General features: G+C 40.3%; 1 protein-coding gene across 1 annotated transcript in view; it reads left to right on the top strand.

The window, feature by feature from the left end:
- The window catches only part of LOC126213573 (phosphatidylinositol N-acetylglucosaminyltransferase subunit A), a 120,337-nt gene that overhangs the window by 71,480 nt on the left and 27,471 nt on the right, over nt 1–21,386 (top strand). The window contains exon 4 of the mRNA XM_049941419.1: nt 15,523–15,641. Within this exon, the coding sequence (XP_049797376.1) occupies nt 15,523–15,641 (119 nt within the window). The remainder of the gene's footprint in view (nt 1–15,522; nt 15,642–21,386) is intronic.

The raw sequence follows: 21,386 nt of genomic DNA, 5'->3' as shown, positions 1-21,386 counted from the left end.
AAAACACTATTTTGAAACATTATTCCAAAAAATATATAAACTGAATCTCGTGATTTGTTCGTTTTATTCCTATTATAATAACATCTTTTATTATCCAGTATACAAAAACAATGTCTAAGCATTTTGAATTGTTATTAGAGGTATCAGAAGTAAATAAACTTGATTTATGATAAAATAAATTGTGGTATTCTTTATGGGCCTTTGAGGCCCCCCCGTTGGTATTACATGTAACAAAAAATACGTTGGTAATGCTAGGGTTAAGAATAAGAAGACACTCCTGAAAGAAGATACAACAGCACATCAATACGTATCATTAATACGCAAGTGTTAATTTATATATTTTCGCCTCTTTGCGTTCTAGACTTATAACTACCACCCAGTTTTTGCTTTTCACACCCGTATTGCTTTCTGGGAGAATTTGGTAGCAACGTGTTTACCAGTCAGTTGCCTTGTATTTGTTAAGAGTATAGATAAGAATTATCTCTCTTTGCCTTATCGTGACAGGCACTCTATTTAACGTTCATGAAACGAGGCTAGCGTCCATTTGCTCGAATAAACTTTCCCAGCAATTTTCGACAGGTATGCCCGTGTTGCTGCGCTTCACATCTCTAGACTTAATTTATGCCGCTAGATACAGTGCTACCACGGTTTGCTTGTACAAGACTACATATTATCGCACACATACTCGGCGTGTGGAACCTCGCTATGCCTGCACTAGCTTGCATACTTTTAAATAGATAAACGCTTAAGCAGCTTGAACCGACCATGGGCTTGTACAGAACTTCAGTCGCTCGCAAAGTTGCTACTCTGCTTGCTAGTAAAGCTTGCAGTTGGGCATGTAGGTAGGTACCGTATCGATCGGCAGCTACGCCTAGCGCAATTTCCAGCCGCTGCGGATGAAGTTGCAGTCGTATATCTTTAAATTTACGAACTAATTTTTGCTGCTTCAGTAAAGACTGAAATAGTGAAAATTGCTTCAGAAATTATAATAAAGTTACTGACCGCCACCAATTCCGTAAAACAAGGATAAATTTAAATATACGTTTAATCTTCGCAGCCGTTAAATTTCCTTCGCTCGACTTCCCCTACCCTGCCCCCACCACCTTCACACCACCCCGCCCGTCGATAACTGTCGCAGGTGGAGCTCCTCTCTCCGACAACCTCTCCCAGTCTAGCTGCAGGGAGCGGAACGGATGGAAGTGCGGGAGTGTAGGACACTGTCGGAAAGTCAAATGATGATTTTAGACATACCTACCACTATGCCTTTCGATCGTTCAGCTATACCGTGAGTACTTTGCTTTAAACCTTGCGCTATTTCCAATCTCGTATATATATATATATATATATACCTTAACTTTATCTGCCGGCGCCGTGTTGCCTGGCATTTTCTTACCACAGAGTGCGCCAAAAACTACGCATTTTGGAGAGATTTTTAATGTGCTGTTGCAACGAAACAGCATATATTCGTAGCGCACAAGCAAATATGAAAAATCATCAAAATAGGGTACGAATAAGTATGGCAACTGGTCGATTGATCAGCGAGTGACGCGCATGCTTCCGGCGGTTAAAAGGAACGCAAACAGTATCTGAATCAATATTTTCTGGTTACAGGCTGATCTGTAGTGAAGTGAGAACTCTAAACATAATAAGGATGTGTTAGCGAAGCCAACAATTGTGATATAGCGAAGTGCTATTTCTGTGAACGAAGTACAGGTATTACCGTAGCCACAATGCGGCGTGTCTAGCACTACGCTCTTATCTGAAAGTTTAATGTTCCGTTGACGTAATGTGCAGTGCGTAGCGACAACTTGTATACTGTCGGAAGGATGCATCTTAATAATGTTGTAGTAATTTTGTGTCATTGACGGTTTGGTTAAGAGTTGGCGACAGCTACGAATGGGGTTTCGTAAGAGGGTATTAATCTTCTCTCGGCCTTAACGTGCGATGCGTTGGCGCAGCCTCTCCTCAAAAAGTAGGCCGCGACTGCAGTGTGTGACGTCACATCCTGTGCTGATGTCAGTGGGAGTTTTCCGTTCTAGTCCAGCTTTAGCACTAAGACACTGTTGCTATGCTGCATATTTAGAACTACCGATTTTCGATAAGCTTACCAAAGTAAAACGTGTTACTTGCTTCATTTGCTGAACATTAACATAAACGTTATATCGAAGCAAAAAATGCAAGCAAATGCCGGTTCTGTGATAAGTGCGAAATTTTGAGACGAAATTGTGAGTAGATAATAACGCAACAGCAGTATCGCCATTAAGAGTTCAAATGCCCTATCCCAGCAATGTTAAATTTAGTGACTTGGCTTCCCTGTACTTCAGGAACCACTATAGCCATTGACATGAAACTTTCACAGCACATTAAACTGTATATTCGGAGTCTACTGAACTTCAGTAATTGCATTTCAGCCACTGCTTCTGGAAATAAAATTTTTTAATTACACGCTTAAAATTTGTGTACTTCTGTATGTTATCCTAAATAATTTTAATTATACATAAAATTATGTTCTTCTAGTTCAATAGACTCAGGATATGTATGTTATTACTCCCTGAAAATTTGAATACCCTACTCGCAGTTGTTTAAGATTTAGGGAAAATGCAACAGAAAATGTAAATTTTCAGGAAGGCTTCTAAAGTTTCAAAAGACTGTAACTCACTTTAAATACGTTTAATTTTTTATTTTTAATCACTCACAAGCACTCTGCACCATACTGTATTTCATCCTCTTGATCTTTTTCCAAGTTTTTTCTTCTTTCTGGACTCCTATAGTGGCTAGCTGTGCTGCATATCCTGCTTTATCCTTGCGAACCTTGTCCATCCGTTCAAGTTCTCTGATGCAGTTTGCTCCAGGATTAATTCCCATAACCGGTAGCTTTTCACCCTACCAATGTTGTTATTAAAAGCAATAATAGCATCACTGCCGCCCCCCCCCCCCCCCCCCCCGCCTTCATTAGTGTCTTCATTCCAACAAAAACTTTTTTTTTTCTTTTTGTAAGCGAATCCATATAAGGTTATTGAACAACTCATTGGGATTTTGAGTCTGACCATGCAGACGCTTCCCTCAGTAATTCACGATTTGCCAGGTCTCTGAAAATAGGATTTATGATATTCATGACTGCAGTGGGGATGGAATGTTTATGGCTGTATGAACTGTTTGAGTACTGGGCATTGCAGTAATTGCATCATGAATCAGGTCCAGGAGGGCAAAGGTGGTGTGCTGGTTTTTCATCAGTTGACAGTCAGTAGACGAAGGTAGCCCATACTGCCTGCTTCATTTTCAACAAATCCTCAGTATTATTTCTAATTGCCACCCCATAATACTGCTGTAGTTCGTCAGTCATTTTGTCTGTCAGCCTGCCTCTTATGGCTTTACCATCAGAAAGTTTCTTGTCTCTCAAACATTGTTTCAACTTTCTCAACCTGGTGCCCACCCTCTTTTGGACATGGCCAACACATTCAGTTTTGTGATAATCTTCTCACCATAAGGCTCAGTGGCAGGTAAAAATTTTAACATTTTCAACCAGTGTAGATTATATTTTTAAAAAAGTAAAATACTTCGCATGTGAATTTGTAAGTGATTATATTTTATTCGGAAAATTGCAAATTTTGAGATAAAAATCAGAAAATGTGAAAAAAATGTGGGGCAATCTTAAGGTAGGGGGTTATAGGTGGTTTCTTACCTGTCTTCATACGTGATTGTAGGAAAAAAGTTTTCATATGGAAACCTCAAATTCTCACAGTTGCCGTCAGTTAGCTTGCAAATTGAAGTAAATGATGCACTTCTTTATAATAACATAATCGCGGGAAACATGTTTCTGCAGTCTTCACATTATTTGCAGTTTTAAACATTATAGACGCCATGTTGGTCACGTTTTCTAATAGTTTTATTTTGGTAGTGTATTTTTTCTTTCTTGATGGAATAGGTGATACATGTTTAATTGTGAAGTATGTTAATTCATAACTGTATATCAGTCTCAACGTAGGCTGCCGTAAGACACGCCTAAATTTCTTTACTCTAATTGCCCGTACGTGTGTCATATCGATTCCAGCTGTAGAAAATTTTCGTTAAACGTTTGTCTGTGTGGTAATTGTAACTCGAGCCATATCTTTTTAGCGATGCACTAAATCCAATATTTAAAACTGCCTGATTGACTTACGATTTTCTATTATTTGTAATTTGCTGTTGGAATCTTCCTAGCCGGAAGACTTCCAATCCCTGTAGTTATCGTCAATTAGCTTGCATAATGTCGAAGTAAATCGTGTGATATTCGTGTATTTTATTTATAAGAACGAAACCGCGCAACACGCCTTTTTACGCAGTGTTCATACAAGTTTAAAATATAATTGTAAATATGTATTAAAGAATAAAATATAACGTTGTAGTCGCCATGCTGGTTACTTTGATGCAGGGACATCGTCACGAGATCGGTATCAGAAGAGTATGACAGTGAAGTGAGTGTAGTGTATGTCTCTAATATCCAGTTGGGATTATCTCCAGTATAAAATTCAATCGTCAGCTGCACAATTGGAATATTTTATTAGTTTCAACAGATTAATATGTCATCTTCAGAAGTTTAATACCGGCTTATAATACGGATAAGCAGATGTCCATACTAAAATTCCACCGCAAAATACTGAGTTGTTGATCCGGATCCCGCTGCAGCTACGGCTACTGGGTGCTGCCGAGTCCTCTCCATTTGGCTCTGTCCTCCCACCACTTTTCTTCCTCCACCTGCTGCCAGGTCTCGCCTCTCCTTTACACAGATATTCTCACTCCCGCTTTCCACAATGTTCTTGGGCGCGCTCTAGGTCTTTTTCCACCCATCTTTAGTTTTTCCATAATTTTGGCAAGTCTCTGTCCAGGCATCCTCTTAACATGGCTGTACCATCCAAATCTCTTTTTTGTTTTTCGATTTCTTCTCTCATACTTTCTTGTTTAAAGTCCTGAGAAATTTCATTCCCCCTGCTTTCAGTCCCTTTCTGTCATTGTCCATGTGTCTCCTCCATAGCTGACAATAGGGAAGTAATAACTCTTATACAAAAGGAGTTTTGCTTTTTCTGAAGCTTCCTTATTGCAAATCAGGTGTTTTATTGTTTGGTAGAAATTGCCTCCATTCTGTAACTTCCAAATAAATTCGTTGGTTATTCTTCCATCACTAAATATTTCGCTCCCTAAATAAGTTAAACTGTCTACCACTTTGAGGGGTCTCCATTCAAAGTGATATTCCTGTTGATCCCGTTGTCTCTTCCAAATACCATTACTTCACTCTTATCTTTATTTTTAATCCATACCTCTTCATTATTTCCTTCCACACATCAAGTTGTAACTGTACATCTACCTCTTTATTGCCCCACATTACCATATTATTGTCAAGTGTTCCGGAAACTGTATAGAAAATAATTGGAATAGAGATTAACATAAATATCATTTCCGCCCTTTCTGTTGCTCATGAAAACCACACAGCGAGACCTTCAGAGGTGATGCTCCAGATTACTGTACACACCGGTACCTCTAATGCCCAATTGCATGTCCTCTTGCATTGATGCATGCCTGTATTTGTCGTGGCATACTATCCACAAGTTCATCAAGGCACTGTTGATCCATATGCCTCAGAGTGGTTAGTTGGTCACGTCGTCCATAAACAGCCCTTTTCAATCTATACCAGGCATGTTCGATGGGGTTCATGTCTGGAGAACATGCTGGCCACTCTAGTCGAGCGATGTCGTTATCCTGAAGCAAGTCACTCACAAGATGTGCACAAGGGGGGTGGGTGGGGGGTCGCAAATTGTCCATGAAGACAAATGCCTCGCCAATATGCTGCCGATATGGTTGCACTATCGGTCGGAGGATGGCATTGACGTATCTTACAGCCGCTACGGCGCCTTCTATGACCACCAGAGGCGTGCGTCAGCCCCACATAATGCCACCCCAAAACAGCAGGGAACCTCCACCTTGCTGCACTCGATGAACAATGTGTCTAAGGCGTTCAGCCTGACGAGGTTGCCTCCAAACACGATTGTCTGGTTGAATGCGTATACGACACTCGTCGGTGAAGAGCCCATCTGTACTGCGCTGCATGGTATCGTGGTTGCAAAGATGGACCTCGCCACGGACGTGGGGAGTGAAGTTGCGCATCATGCAGCCTAATGCACACAGTTTGAGTCGTAACACAACGTCCTGTGGCTGCACGAAAAGAGTTATTAAACATGGTGGCGTTGCTGTCAGGATTCCTCCGAGCTATAATCCTTAGATAGCGGTCATCCACTGCAGTAGTAGCCCTTGGGCAGCGTGACCGAGATATGTCATCGACAGTTACTGTCTATCTCCTCGATGTCCGAACAATATTGCTTCGGTTCACTCCGAGACGCCTGGACACTTCCCTTGTTGAGAGCCCTTCCTGGCACAAAGCAACAATGCGGACGTGATCGAACCGTGGTATTGACCGTCTAGGCATGGTTTAACTAGAGACAAAACAAGCTATGTACCTTCTTCCTGGTGTAATGACTGGAACTGATCGGTTGTCGAACCCTCTCCGTCTAATAGATCTTGCTCATGCATGTTTGTTTACATCTGTGGGCGGGTTTAGTGACATCTCTTGAACAGTCAAAGGGACTGCGTCTGTGATACAATATCCACAGTCAACGTCTATCTTCAGGAGTTCTGGGAACTAGGGTGATACAAAATTTTTGATGTGTGTAAAAAATAATACAACAGCAAAGTGTATTGCAATGTATGTTAAAGCTATGAGACCTTTCAATGCTATTTCTGGTAAGGGTTTGAAAGAACTGTCGAGAGTTAATTGTTGTTGTTGTTGTTGTTGTTGTGGTCTTCAGTCCTGAGACTGGTTTGATGCAGCTCTCCATGCTACTCTATCCTGTGCAAGCTTCTTCATCTCCCAGTACCTACTGCAACCTACATCCTTCTGAATCTGCTTAGTGTATTCATCTCTTGGTCTCCCCCTACGATTTTTACCCTCCACGCTGCCCTCCAATACTAAATTGGTGATCCCTTGATGCCTCAGAACATGTCCTACCAACCGATCCCTTCTTCTGGTCTAGTTGTGCCACAAACTTCTCTTCTCCCCAATCCTATTCAATACTTCCTCATTAGTTATGTGATCTACCCATCTAATCTTCAGCATTCTTCTGTAGCACCACATTTCGAAAGCTTCTATTCTCTTCTTGTCCAAACTATTTACCGTCCATGTTTCACTTCCATACATGGCTACACTCCATACAAATACTTTCAGAAATGACTTCCTGACACTTAAATCTATACTCGATGTTAACAATTTTCTCTTCTTCAGAAACGCTTTCCTTGCCATTGCCAGTCTACATTTTATATCCTCTCTACTTTACGGAGAAGTTATTTCAGATGTAGTGTCACATCCTTCTGCTATAAGTAGACGAGTGAAAAAATAGGCTGATGCTGTTTAAAAGGATATTATTACAGAAGTTGTTACTAAAGCATATGTTGCCACTGTTAATATGTGGTCTGATTGTTAAATTAGGTGAATTATTTGACGCTACGGCACATTGCATAAAGACAGAGTAGTGTCTTGTGAATGTTATATTTACATCTGATTTCCGGGACCTTGAAATGACTGAAGTAAATATAGGGTGTCCATAATCAAAGTTCCGGCTTGAAAACGCTGTAGAAAGGGAACCACTGCTTAGAATGTCGTCAAACCTGAGCAGCATATTCTTGACGCAGGGGGAAACTTCATGGAACAAAGAAAAAAAGAAACCAATACATCCCGATTGCGCAAGTTCGGCAGTCAACAGTTGTGGCACTGTGATGTCACCACATCCACCACGGTAAGGTTTACCATATTGGACAGTAAAAATGTTTTCAGTTTCCTGCGGCAAAAACAGCATAAAAAATTGTCCTGGGTCCAAAGACTGCATAAAAAACAAAATGGCATCGAACTCTAATTGTCGTGAGACTGGCGCAAGTCTTATTTAATATACTGTCCACCGTTTCTGCCACAAGTTAAAATCGAAAAGTAGCATGTTGCACAACAGATCAGACTGTGTCGAGTGACACGTTCAGAATGTGTTGAGCAATGCGAGTTGAAGACGTGCGCAGAAAAACGGGCTAACCCTCAACTGTAAAAGCTTAGACCTAAGTGTTGCCGTCTGTTGCTGACAGAACTCCACTGAGGTCTAAAGAAAAATTCAATATGTTAGCTAAATTTGATATGCAGCAACATATTATGTAATATGCACCACATGCAAAAAAAGCTATCCTTATTTTTCATTGCAAACTTTTCGAATTTCTCGCAGTAGCATACTTCTACGTGTGGCACATTGCATGTACAGTTGTTACACATACCATCCAATAGGCCACACAACATCGCTAACAAGTACATTATTGTGTATGCTGTACCAATTCTTATACTATCTACATCTATACTTGGCATGGCAGAGGGTATGTCCCACTCTACCTGTTATTGGGGTTTCTTCCTGTTCCATTCACGAATGTATCTCGTGAAGAATGGTTGTTTGAATGCCTCTGTGCATGCAGTAATTATTCGAATCTTATTCTCATAATCTCTATGTGAGCGACATATAGGGGATTGTAGTACATTCCTAGATGGATCATATAAAGCTGGTTGTTGAAACCTTTAACAGACTCTCGGAATAGTTCACATCTGTCTTGGAGAGTGTGCCAGTTCATTTCCTTCAGTGTCTCTGTGACTCTCTCCTACGGATTAAACAAACCTGTGGCCATTCGTGCTGCCCTTCCCTGTTATCCTATCTGGTACGGATCCCACACACTTGAGCAATATTCTAGAACAGGTCGTACAAACGATTTGAAAGCAATCTCTTTTGTAGACTAATTGCACTTCCCCAGTATTCTATCAATAAACTGAAGTCTACCACCTGTTTTACACATGGTTAAACCTTTGTGATCATTCCATTTCACTTGTATGAGTTGGCCGACCCCAACAGTGAATACTGATACTATAGTCATAGGATACTAGGCTTTTTATTTTTGTGTAGTGTACAATTTTACATTTCTGAACATAAAGAGCAAGTTGCCATTTCCTCATAAATATGTCAATAAGTATGACCATTAACGAAATGATGAGCGCATCATAATTAATCTGACATATAAAGCTACAAGTGAAGCAAAAAATGAACGTTTTCTATCGCATAGTTTTTTGTAAAATCGTTTGAGAAAGTCCACAGGGCTTGTGCCTCTTTTCTCTCATCGCCGACCGGCCGAAAGGTGGACAGTGTTGGCCTCCCCTTGCGAATGTATAAATGAACTCGTCTTTCGCTTCGGAGGAAAATTGGTCACTGCGCATCGTCCACCGTAGCCTGCCGTATATGCTGGAAGACTCAGTCGTGAGTTGCCCGCGTAAAGCAGAGGTTTTGATTTCGAGTCTATCCGACACACAGTGTTAATCTGCCCGGAAGTTTTGTATCAGCATACACCCCGCTTCATAGAGAAAATTTCATTCAGGTCCTATATTTTTTTCTGTTATGGTACTGAAATGTGAAATTATTCTCCAAATAGTGTATGAAGTGACTGTGATGTAAGTGTTCATGGGAACAAGACTCTTGTGTTTAAAAAAAAGAAAGAAAGGAACAGTGATAGAGAAGAGGGGAGGCAGAGGTGGATTTGGTGAAGAGTCAGCGGATACCGGTCGTGGTATCTTTTTATTTGCATAACTGGAGTCCAGACAACAGACATGCAGTCGAGTACGTAGGCTAGCGGATGCCCCCCGCCCCGTGCAGCTGGCGGTTCGTAACCGCTCGATCTATAGCGATGCAGCTTGCAGCATTCTATTGGCTACTATGCGCCATGTCAGCAGCTGCAACAAGGCGTATCCAGCGAAGTGGCAACGCCTCTTTCAGGTAATCTCTTACATAATTTCAAGATGTGGAGGGGCGCCATTTTGTTAAAAGATTAACTCCCTGCCTTCCTTTTCAAGTTGTGGCATGAGCCACATTGCAGTATGTCGAGGTAGGTGATATCATCTACATACCATCTCAGGAAAGTAATTTATATCTACGTACCATGCCAGGAAAGGAGCAGTTAACTGTCTTGTTAGATGAGACACACACGTTAACTGCCGTGGAATTTCAAATGTGTTTCACTGTTGCATGCGGAGTCTCCACCCCCATATGCTTTAAGCTGGTAGGTATTACACTATCAAATATCGTTGTCAAAGAAATTTGATGGTGTAATAGGCAATTTTGTCAAATCTCGACTGTCGTCAAAGAAATTTGGCCAAATCTGGGGCCTCGCTGTAGATTTGATCCACGAAGTCGCTTGTCTTCAGTTCACTGCAATGTGACCCATTACCACGTGGAGCGCTAGTATCGCTGCAGCGTTCTGTCATCTATAGTGTTTTTATAAACATGTACCGAAAACTACAAAATTGATAGCGATGTATGAAGCTGATGAGGCACTTTAAACGTGAGGCACCCTGAATACAAAAATAGATTAAGAAGATTGGAGACCTGACCTAACATAACCTAATTCTCTCCTGTAGCAAGGAATCGGAGTGTTACAGTGAGCCTGTCTTCTGCAGATACAACAGTTCTTAAGTGAGTACTGTACTTTGTGACATGAGGATACACTTCACTTAGCACATACTGAAGTGTACGCTCATCCATTCTTAAGTAATTTATCTACGACTAGACGTCCTCCACTAAAAGCTCACGTAATAAGTTTTGCTGAATGCTTTTATCGTGGTGTCCACGGCTTCACCCAGGTACGTTTCCTTTTTATCTCCCCGCTTCTCTTCCGCATGTGCACACAGTGCAATAGTGGTACATGTAACTGCTGTGGTTAACAAGATGATGTCAGCAATCATTAATTTTGACGAAAATATGACAGCATAATACTCCTTTTTAGCGTCACTCAAAGATCTTTCTGAAATATATTTGATCAAATCTTTGACAAAGAAATTTGATAGTGTAATACCGGTCTTATTGTCGTCTGATCTTTCCCGAAAGAAAAGAGGTTTTTTTTCATTGGCACATAAAAATAATTTCTTTCGTGTAGGGCCTACTATATAATTTGTTGCGCTATGTTTATCCGTTTACCTAGACCGTATTTTAGAGTTCTGTACATCAATCTGTACAAACGGAACCTTTAAGGATCACTTTGTTGTCCGTCCGTTTATCTTTCTGGCTTTTCAAAACTCTTTGTCACGTATTTTGATACTCGTAAACTCACTCATTAAAACGAACAGGATACTTCTCTTGAAGTAGAATCATGAGACTGGGCAAGAAGCAAGGTTTCAGAGTACAGGTAAAAAAAATGTTAATTTGTAAATAGGCCTACATAAAATGAAAAAAAATTCTTTCGTCATTTGTTATGCGACTACAAACTCGAAATTAAAACCTCGATGTCTTGGAATCACTGGGACCTGTGTTTTACCGGTATCAATGTCGGTAACAGGCAAAAATCGTCGAGATTATCGATTGCTGGCATGGACGGACTGTTCCTATGCGTAATTAGGTTTGGACGGAACTCGCAGTGCGCAAGTCCTACTCGCAGCCGGTATGGTCGCCCCCCTCTTCATGTTTTGTGGACGGTATAATTCCCCTGTATAGTGGTAGTATCTATCCTAGATTTGGAAAAAGTCATTTCTGATAGCTGCGTGATACTGTTTAGACATGAAATGCTTGCTACCGAACGGATTACATTCTCTTCCAGTTCCGTGTATACGGTAAGCCAAGGAAAAGGAAATTCATTGAAGAAAACGTTTATCTGCGCATTTAAAATACATGCACACATTGAGCTGTATATATGATTTTAAATGTTATTGCTCTTTTGACAGAGTATTAGAATAAGTGTGGAGCGGAACATCAGTTGTACTGTTAAGTTTTACAGTACGAGAGACAACGCGATGGACGAGCAAGGCTAGGATAACCTAGGGTGCGGCCATATCCCATTCTCATGCTTTTCGTGGTGGTTTGCGAAATCTCATTACGGCTGGAATGGGAGCGTTGTGAAGTTTTTTATTATTGTTAATACTTTTTTAAAATCACCTCCCTCGTGGGAGAAGGCGGGCCGGATGGTAGCCGCTTAATAAAAATCCTTTTAATCTTCCGTGATGACGTCATGTACTGGGCTGTGATTGGTTGTTGATGCATGTCGAGCGCACACATCAAGCTATCGTAGCCATATTGGATTTTAACGTATGTGAAGCATCATACGTTTTTCGTGCTTACGCTTGCGTGCAGTGAAAGTATGCGTTTTCATGCCATTGCGAATTGGAGACTTACACTAAATGAAATGTTTTATTTTTAAAAAGTTAAAAGTAATTTTAGATGGCAATAGAGCAGTGGACTCATTATTGCTCGTCTTGAAAAGGTGAAATATTACTGTTAATGTATTTAATAGCTTTTAGACGTTTGCTGTGATGTTCATATGTGCTGCTCTTCAAGTCAAGTAGGAAAATTGTGAAACAGATTTTTTAAATATTTTTCAACATCCCTGTGTAACGTTTTTTGTTTGGTAATTTATTTTGGGATTTACAATTTCATTTAGCGGCAACATAATACCATGCCCGCTGCAGGAAAAAGATGTAGTTGATAAGCATGCCTTCATATTATTCGTGCACCAGTGTGGTAGGACTAAAGTGCATTTACGGTGTCGGCAGACATTCGTATCCGAATTCTTCACTAAAGAAGTTTCATCCTGAACAAAAGCACTCTCTGAATTGCATTTTATCAGTCAGTATAATAGTCAACGCGTGAGAAGTTCGCTGCACTTGTTTAGAAATGGTTTGATAAACTATAAGATCATCTCAGTTGTGTAAAAATCATCATGCGAGCGACTTCGAGCACTTCTTAAGCAATAAACGAATACCGGTAATTTTCGAATCATTTGATCTTTTTCATGGTGTGACACTCTGTGATCATAAGACTGAACAACAGATGTGCATTCAGTATAATGTTCCTGCTAAATTGTAGTACATGGTGTTTTCTCTGACTCCGTTATACTGTGTGCTGTTCCATATGTTAGCTGTAGATAAGTCCGGATAGCGTTATTAACTATCTCAAATATTAAGTGTTCCATTGCTTTACCACTTTTTTTTTTTAATTTCACATCTGCATAGAGATGCACACTGTAAGGCAATACATGGCGAATGACAGACTGCAGGACATAGGCCTGTAGTAATAGTGGTCTACATGTAATCCTGATTTTCTAAATGTGCACTGCAGTGTTTGGAAGATAATTTCAATTTTTAGGACTGCTAGACTAGATCTGGTAAGTTACCTATAACAAATCCAGAGGCCGAGGTTGGGTTCGAACTGACAATTCCACTTTCAATTCATCATGTTCACCTCGCATCATTTGTTGCGCAGTTATCAACTACAGCACACAATGCAAGAGACAGGTACAATGTAAATGCACCTTTGCTCGTTTGCTAATACACCCACACACATTTAATGTGGGCTATAGGAGTGCTAGTCATTCTTTTCCTCTGGCCTTTATGTCGATTTACACAAGTTCTGAAATTGCTGTTCATCTGACTTAATACTCTTTTCCTCGGCAGGAAATTCTGGCAACACGATTTGTGATTTGAAGCAACTGTGATTGCCTGTGCTAGTCATTTGTTCTGCACATATGTATTTTAGGCATTAATGTAGTATGGACTTACTTCTGTAGTCTCTCACATGTATTTGAAAAGTCTTGGGTTCCAAATTGGAGAGAGATTCATTGGAGAAAATTGTTACCAGTTGTTACTGCACTGCCAATGACATTGTAGATTAAGGAGTGCACTGTGAGGAATGTGTACCAATGGTGCTCTAGTGTTTTAAGTAAGAGGGGTTTTGTGGTTGTCACTCGAGTGAATGCAGTTTATACTTTCAGTAACCAACACACAGTGATCAGACTGTAGGGCTAACAACTAGTTCTTGCCCTTTCAGTCTAGTTCTTCCACACACATCTGTTACTAACATAGTATTTGGAAGTAGGAAAGTATAGTGTGAGGTAAGGTGCAAAAAGTCAAAAAGTTTTTAGTGTGTGTGCGTGCGTGTGTGCGTGTTAGACTTATTTGTCAGGTATTTTCTGTTCATTCTCATACTTGGTTTCGTGACACTTTTCGACTGATACGGCATAGTGCTGTTAGCTTATACAACTATCAGACAGTGTTTTACAACTTTCAGCATTACCAAGCAGCCTGAGAGAATGATCATAAAACCTGAAAACTTATATTTTTCTGTTGTTGCTCATTCATTCTACCATAGGGCTAACACAAGGCATCTTAACAGATAGTTTTCAGTGTCAGAGTTTTCCATATTTGTCACTCCGCTGGGTATTTCATAATCATCATCTTTGGTTGGAAAATTGTAGCAAATTACATTCTTTGTGTGATTTTAGTGAGACTTGCGAAAGATAAAGCAGCAGGAATACAAGTGATAAACAGTCTACACCATGTTTGAGGGGGGGGGGGAGGTTTATAAAGCAAAGCTCTGCGTACTGGGCCAATTGGGACCAATCAAATACCACGTCATCAGCTGCTGATGGTGTCATTTGTATGCAGTTTAGAGGGACGCGGGATAAGCACGCCTCTCCCAGCTGCTGTCAGCTTTCCTGATCTCTTAGCAGCTACTGCTCAGTCGAGTAGCTCCTCAGTTGGCTTCACAAGTCCAAGTGCACCCCATTCCTGACCTCGCACTGAGGAAAAATCCCCGGCAGCACTGGGAATCGAACTGGGTCCTCTGCGTAGCAGCCCGACATGTGAGCTCTGAGTAGAGGAGGCAGCCACCTTCGGGCTGCTGCTGCTTGCGAAAGATGAAGTGCTTTTTTTTTTTCTTTTTGTACTTGTCCCTCCGGCTAAATAATGCTGCTGGCATCAGAATCTCAACAAGACCAGCAACAAAAGCCTTAGTCATTAAAAAAATCTTAATATTTTCTCATTCCTAAAATTTTCTTATGACGATTTTGTGGTTTCAAAACTAGTCGAGCAAATTTGACGTGAAATTTTCGTTCACAGAAACAGGTATACTCTTTTAATATGCATTACCCATCCATTAAAATATGTGCATTATCGATTAGAGGAGTTATAAAAAAAAGGCCACCAAGTCTTCATTTTTAGAGTGCCATATGTTCACTTTGCATACCGCTATGTTGCTACTGCAGTCCATCAGTCACAGAGGTATTTTATTTGAGCTGTAGTGTCAGTATAAGGCTACATTACCTAGTCAGCTCTTGGTATGTGCACTTCGTACAACCATTTAAAAGGTGTTATCGTCTCGCATTTTCTGTCATTCCGTAACATTCGCACCGCATTACCTACGATAAATATCATGCGAGTGTATTATTCGTATGCTTACTTTGTCATAAATTTCTTTGATTGTTATTCCTTTTTCACTGCGAGCTCAGTTAATGAACAGCCGTGAGCATAATAGTTATTTTGCAGCAATGTAAAAAAAAATTGTTTTTCCAATTCATTGCCTAATAAGTGTGTTAAATATTTTTTACAGCTAAATATGCACTCAAAATCCTACAATCTGGTGAAGGTGACATTTTCATTGTTTGCAGTCGGTGTTCACAGACCACTCACTGTTTGGCTTTGCCGATACGTCTGCCGTTATCACCAACAAGTTCCTGGAGTTGTCGCTGGCAGCCTGTGATCACTGCATATGTGTCTCCCACACTGGGTAAGCCTTGACTGCTGCATGTTTAATAGTTAGATGTTCTGAAGGTAACAGGTGCTCAAAGTTTTTCTTTTCCCCCATACGTTAAATTTTTTTACACACACTATACAACCATCTCACACATTCATATGTGACATGTCTCGTCAGAGTTCATCATCGTTTCTTGTTGTTAAAGTGAATGACAGAGGAGAAAAAAAATAACACAAAACCCTTACTCCTAATACAGTGTTGAAATCTGACTTTCTAAATGCCTTGGAAAATGCAGGATGGAATGTAACAATATTGCGAAAAGGATAGTTGCTATTCACCGTATAGTGGAGATGCTGAATCGCAGATAGGCACAGCAAGATGACTGTTACACAGCAAGCTTTCGTCTAACTTTGTCAAAGATTGACCACGCGCGTGCGCCCACAAACGCAACTCTCTCTCTCTCTCTCTCTCTCTCTCTCTCTCTCTCTCTCTCTCTCTCTCACACACACACACACACACACACACACACACACACACGACCACAGTGTCTGGCAGCTGAAGCCAGACAGCAGTGCATGTGCAGGGATGAGGTGAGAAGAGGGGCTAGGGCAGCTAGGTGCAGTCAGGAGGTTAGATGGAGAGTGGGGGGGGGGGGTTAGCAGAAAACGAGAGAAGTAAAAAGAGTGCGTGCCTTCGAGGACTAGAGGGCTGTGTAGTGCTGGAATGGAAACAGGAAAGGGTTTGGATGGGTTAAGGACAATGGCTAAGAAAGGTTGAGGCCAGGAGGGTTATGGGGACATAGTTTATATTGCAAGTAGTGCTCCCACCTGCAAAGTTCAGAAAAGCTGGTGTTGGGGGGGAAGGATCCACATGGCACTGGCTGTGAAGCAGTCATTGAAATGAAGAACGTTGTGTTGGGCAGGGTGTTCAGCAACAGGGTGGTCCAATTGTTTCTTGCCACAGTTTGTCGGTGGCCAGTCGTGCGGACAGACAGCTTGTCGGTTGTCACGCCCACGTACAATGCAGCACAGTGGTTGCAGCTTAGCTTGTAGATCACATGACTGGTTTCACAGGTAGCCCTGCCTTTGATGGGATAGGTGATGTTTGTGACCGGACTGGAATAGCCACTGGTGGGAGGAGGTATGTTGTTCCCCACCCTTACTCTCTCTGCCCATCCCAGCCTCTTCCTTACCCCCACCCGGTTGCCTCTCCCATCATGCTCTGCTGTCCGTAGGTTAGTATGGCTTTAGCTGCCAGAGTGTGTGCGTGCATGTGCAGGTGCGCAGTTTTTCACAAAAGCCTTGTTGGCCGAAAGCTTATTGTGAGACATCCTTCTCATTGTGCCTATCTGTGACTTAACATCTCCGCTATATGGTGACTAGCAACTGTCCTTTCCATAATATTGTTTTTAAAAAGCCTTTAAATATCTGCAAGTATGTTTTTATATTTATGGAAAACATATTACATTCAAAATATTAGATCATAATTGCATTTTTTGTTCTGAATAAAATTTGCTATTGTGCTATAAGTTCTGAAATCTAGTAGTAATCATAACAGGGCACTGCTCTTTTCTACAAGGATATTTGTCGTACCACTTTTTAAAAAACTTGGACCCATTGCCGCACAAAACTTTCACTCGTAACATTTGGACTGTGTACAGTACACAATTGATGGTGAATATCTGCTGCTGAAATGTTTTGCACTGAAAGAAATCTTATCACACTACTCATTTTGTGGTATTTTTTACTGCAGCATTTGTGTTTTGAGGTTATAAAAAGTAAACGGTGGGACAACGGCAGCACTCCGTGTACAAATACTAGCACGTTGTTCGAATGATAGTTACTTTCTGAACTGCCCTCGTAATTATGACTGAAATTTTATAACCGTCCCATAATTAATGACCATCTCCAATTGGTAGTTTTTATAGACATGGTCTACAGGGTTGGGGGAGGAGAGGAGGTGTCAAAAATAACATGCTGCTATGATTTAACTTAACTTCCCCTTGTTCTTGATTGTGGACAGTTTATATCTACTTGCTCTGGGTCCTTGATCAATTAAGAGTCGGAGGGAGGTGGAGAGGAGTTAAAACTCAAATTTCAAAACAGTTAAATGATTAACAGTTAGATATCTTTTGATAATAGTCACATCCATGAGCTGAGAGCATCTACACTGACGGTTTAGCAATATAGAGAAATAAACTGTATGTTGACAGCCCTTAACACGAGGCTAATAGTATCTGCACAAAAAATACGAAGTTGTGTAAACCGGATCAACGGTAGTACTGTGCTCGGGATAGAGTGTGCGAATTCATCCTGTCGTGTTAGTAGTAAGTTTGCGGAGCCTTTGAAATCACGGATGATAAGGCACGTGGTCATAGTGATTTCTTACCACGCTGTCAGAGCTGATGGTGTTCAACTGAAGTGTGGTGCAGTAGTGCGCACCAAATAAAAATGGTGACATCTCTACACCATGCTTAAAGTAATTGGCAGGCAAAATGTGAGAAGCTGTGATGCGGTTCGTGCCGACAGCAAAGTGCGATCGTGTTAGTGTTGTCTCGTGGAGGCTTTTGGTTAGGATTCGAGCAAATGGTAAGGGGTGTGGGTATCTTGAGTTCGAGTTTTTATAGTTTAGTGTCATTCCACCTCAATGAGTTTCTGACCTGAAAAATAGCACCATTGCCCACCAAGAGGAGCTGTGGCCTAGGGAAATTGACACATCTTTTACTGACAGAGGTTTTACATTCTGCCTGAGTTCCATGCATCAGGAAAGGTCATTACTGTTAGTAGTAGTAGGAAGAAGACATTTCAAACATTCATCTTTTGATAATGCCCATCATTTTGAACAAGTTATCAGCTTTTCTCTATATGGCAACAACCAAAATCTGATTGATTTTAGTTCCTCAGTATTTTGGGAATGTTTATAACAGTATTCTTTCACTTGAAATTTTAATAAAGGATTTAGTTGCCATCTGAAATTTAAGGAAACTCAAAATAAAATTAACACTTACTCTGAAATTATTTCACTTGTGGATTGGTCATTAAGAAAGGTTCTGGAATCTGTAATTAGATGTAGTGTTTCTGTTAGAAGCCTTATATGGGTGCACATGTACCGTATTTACTCGAATCTAAGCCGCACCTGAAAAATGAGACTCGAAATCAAGGAAAAAAATTTTCCCGAATCTAAGCCGCACCTGATATTTGAGACTCGAAATTCAAGGGGAAAGAAAAGTTTTAGGTCACACCTCCAAATCAAAACAAAGTTGGTCCATCATAATATGAGACACAATTTAGATCGAATGAATGACGATACAGCTACAGTAGTTTGGTTCGAGTTGTAAGCTTAGCAGTTAAGCTTTACCAGGTAGCCATTGCATTGCGTCATGTGCTCCGTCCGTATTTATACAGGTACCCTACCTTTTTGACGTGATTCGTCTGGTTTGAATTGATTGCTTATTTTTCTTTGATAAGTGCCGTTCTCTTTGTTACAGGTGTTTACGTCACTCTTAAGCTGAAAGTGCATTACTGTATTGTGTCATGCATTGTTTGTCACTTTCTGATAATGAGAGTTTATGGCCTGTCGCCGCTCGCCGCATGACTTGCTTTTGTGCATGGTACCTCCGCTTACAATTTCTTCTTCTTCCTTCTTCTCTCTCTCTCTCTCTCTCTCTCTCTCTCTCTCTCTCTCTCTCTCTCTCTTTTTTTTTTTTTTTTTTTTTTTTTTTTTTTTTTTTTTTTTTTTTTTTTTAAAGAAAAAAGAGGAATCGTCTCATTAGTAAAACAATGGCAAGAGACTGCTATTTGTTTTACTTACACTGCTGTTTTCTTTGATAATGATCAACAAGAACCAAATAATAGGCTGTGTATGATAGAAGATGTTCTGAACGAGAGTTTAGCGAAAATTTTTCTCCATTTGAAAATCTTTGCAGATGCCTCTTTAGTACATTACATTCTGCACAGAAATTAGTCATTTTAGATTTAAAAATCTAGTCAATTGCCGTGCTTCATTTCTGACTGTATCACTATTAGGCATAAGAATAATACGTATATAAACGTGACACGATATGTATATTCTTCCGCGTTTGCTGTTGTCTCACTCTAGTTTCGTAGTTCATTAGGCAGACAGGATTTAAATGAGATAGCTGCAAACACGAAAGAATACACGACAAAATGTTTATATTCGTATTATTCTTATGGTGAAGAGAATACTGCATATGATTCACAATATGTAAAAGTTCCTATTAGCAACCATTTCTTCTCACAGGTAGGAAAAAATTCAGAACATAGAGTTTCCCATATTGACAAACATCCCAAATAGTCTTGCCAGTCGGATTTTCGTAGTACATTGAAATGCTGCTACATTCGAAGATGAACAATACGAAATTTGTATTTACTTCGTCAGATAATGTATGAAAATGAAAATGCAGTGGTCGAAACTCGGGGCGGAGAAAAAATCTCGTCTTCCACTTTTTTTTTTACTGGCGCAGAGGTTTTGGCGCCAGTATTGTGCCTGCAAAGCACGCCTGTGTAGCGCTACATATATTCGACGGCAGAAGTTAGTTGTGGCGGCACCTACCAACATTTTTCAGAACTTCCGCTTATTTTGCACTCGATTCTAAGCCTCAGGCGGTTTTTTGGATTACAAAAACCGGAAAAAAAGTGCGGCTTAGATTCGAGTAAATACGGTAAGTATCCCAGTATGTGACAAATGTGGAGAAGATCTGCGTTACATAATGAAAATGCAGTTGAGGTGCATGGCACATACATCCCCAGGAATGTATGCTACACATACTAAGGAAGTTGTTTGAAGAGACTCTGTGCAATAAGAAAAGACAGAGACGTGTAATGGGAGCTTTATAGCTGGCATTAAAAGATGTGCCGGAGAAATGGCCAGGATATTTATTGCTAAATTCTGCAAACATGGAAAACCTTGAGCTGGTCTTCCTCAGTATTGATGTTTTACTTTTGATAGTTCCTAATGGCATAGAAGCTTTAAGGTATGTTATACTACAGGACAATATGTACATTGTTGTCAGTATCTGTAGTATTTTGCTGTATTGATTCATTTCCTTGTTCTATAGCACTCTATAGTGCGATAACGCACTTTCGAAATGTACTGTGGTTAATATATCGCATGGGTAAGAATTGGTGCATAATATTTTCAGTGCTGACATGTAGACAGTGTAGTGGGAGAAGCAAACTGAAGACTGAATTTCATTGGCAGAAAACGCAGGTGATGAACTAGTCTACTAAAGAGACATCTACAGTATGCTTGCCTGTTCTTTTCTGGAGTATTGCTGCAAACTGGAATTTTTATCGGATACAATTGAGTAGAGACCTAGAAAAAGTTCAGGGAAGGGCAGCTCATTTCATATTCTTATGAGATAGAGAGAATATCGTAGATATTATATGCAATGTGGGGGGTGGCAATCATTATAACCAGGCCATTTTTCATTTCAGCAAGGTCTTGCCATGAAATTTAAATGAACTTTCTCCTCTAAATGCAGAAATAGTTTTTTGGCACCATCTACATAAGGAAAAATGATCATTATAATAAAATACGCGAAATCAGAGCTCGCACAGGAAGGTGTAAGTGTTAAATTTTCCCACACACTGTTTGAGGGTAATCCCAAAAGTAAGGTCTCCTTTTTTTATAAGTACATAGACCTGTTTATTTCTACAATGGTTTACATCAGTTTACAGTGTGAACATTTAGCTATTTTTTGACATAATCACCATTTCTGTCGATGCATTTTTGTAGACGTTGTGGCAGTTTTTGTAT

The sequence above is a fragment of the Schistocerca nitens genome, chromosome 11, assembly GCF_023898315.1.
Source record: "Schistocerca nitens isolate TAMUIC-IGC-003100 chromosome 11, iqSchNite1.1, whole genome shotgun sequence".
In the NCBI taxonomy this organism is placed as follows: Eukaryota; Metazoa; Arthropoda; class Insecta; order Orthoptera; family Acrididae; genus Schistocerca; species Schistocerca nitens.
This window is presented reverse-complemented; position numbering and strand designations above follow the sequence as displayed.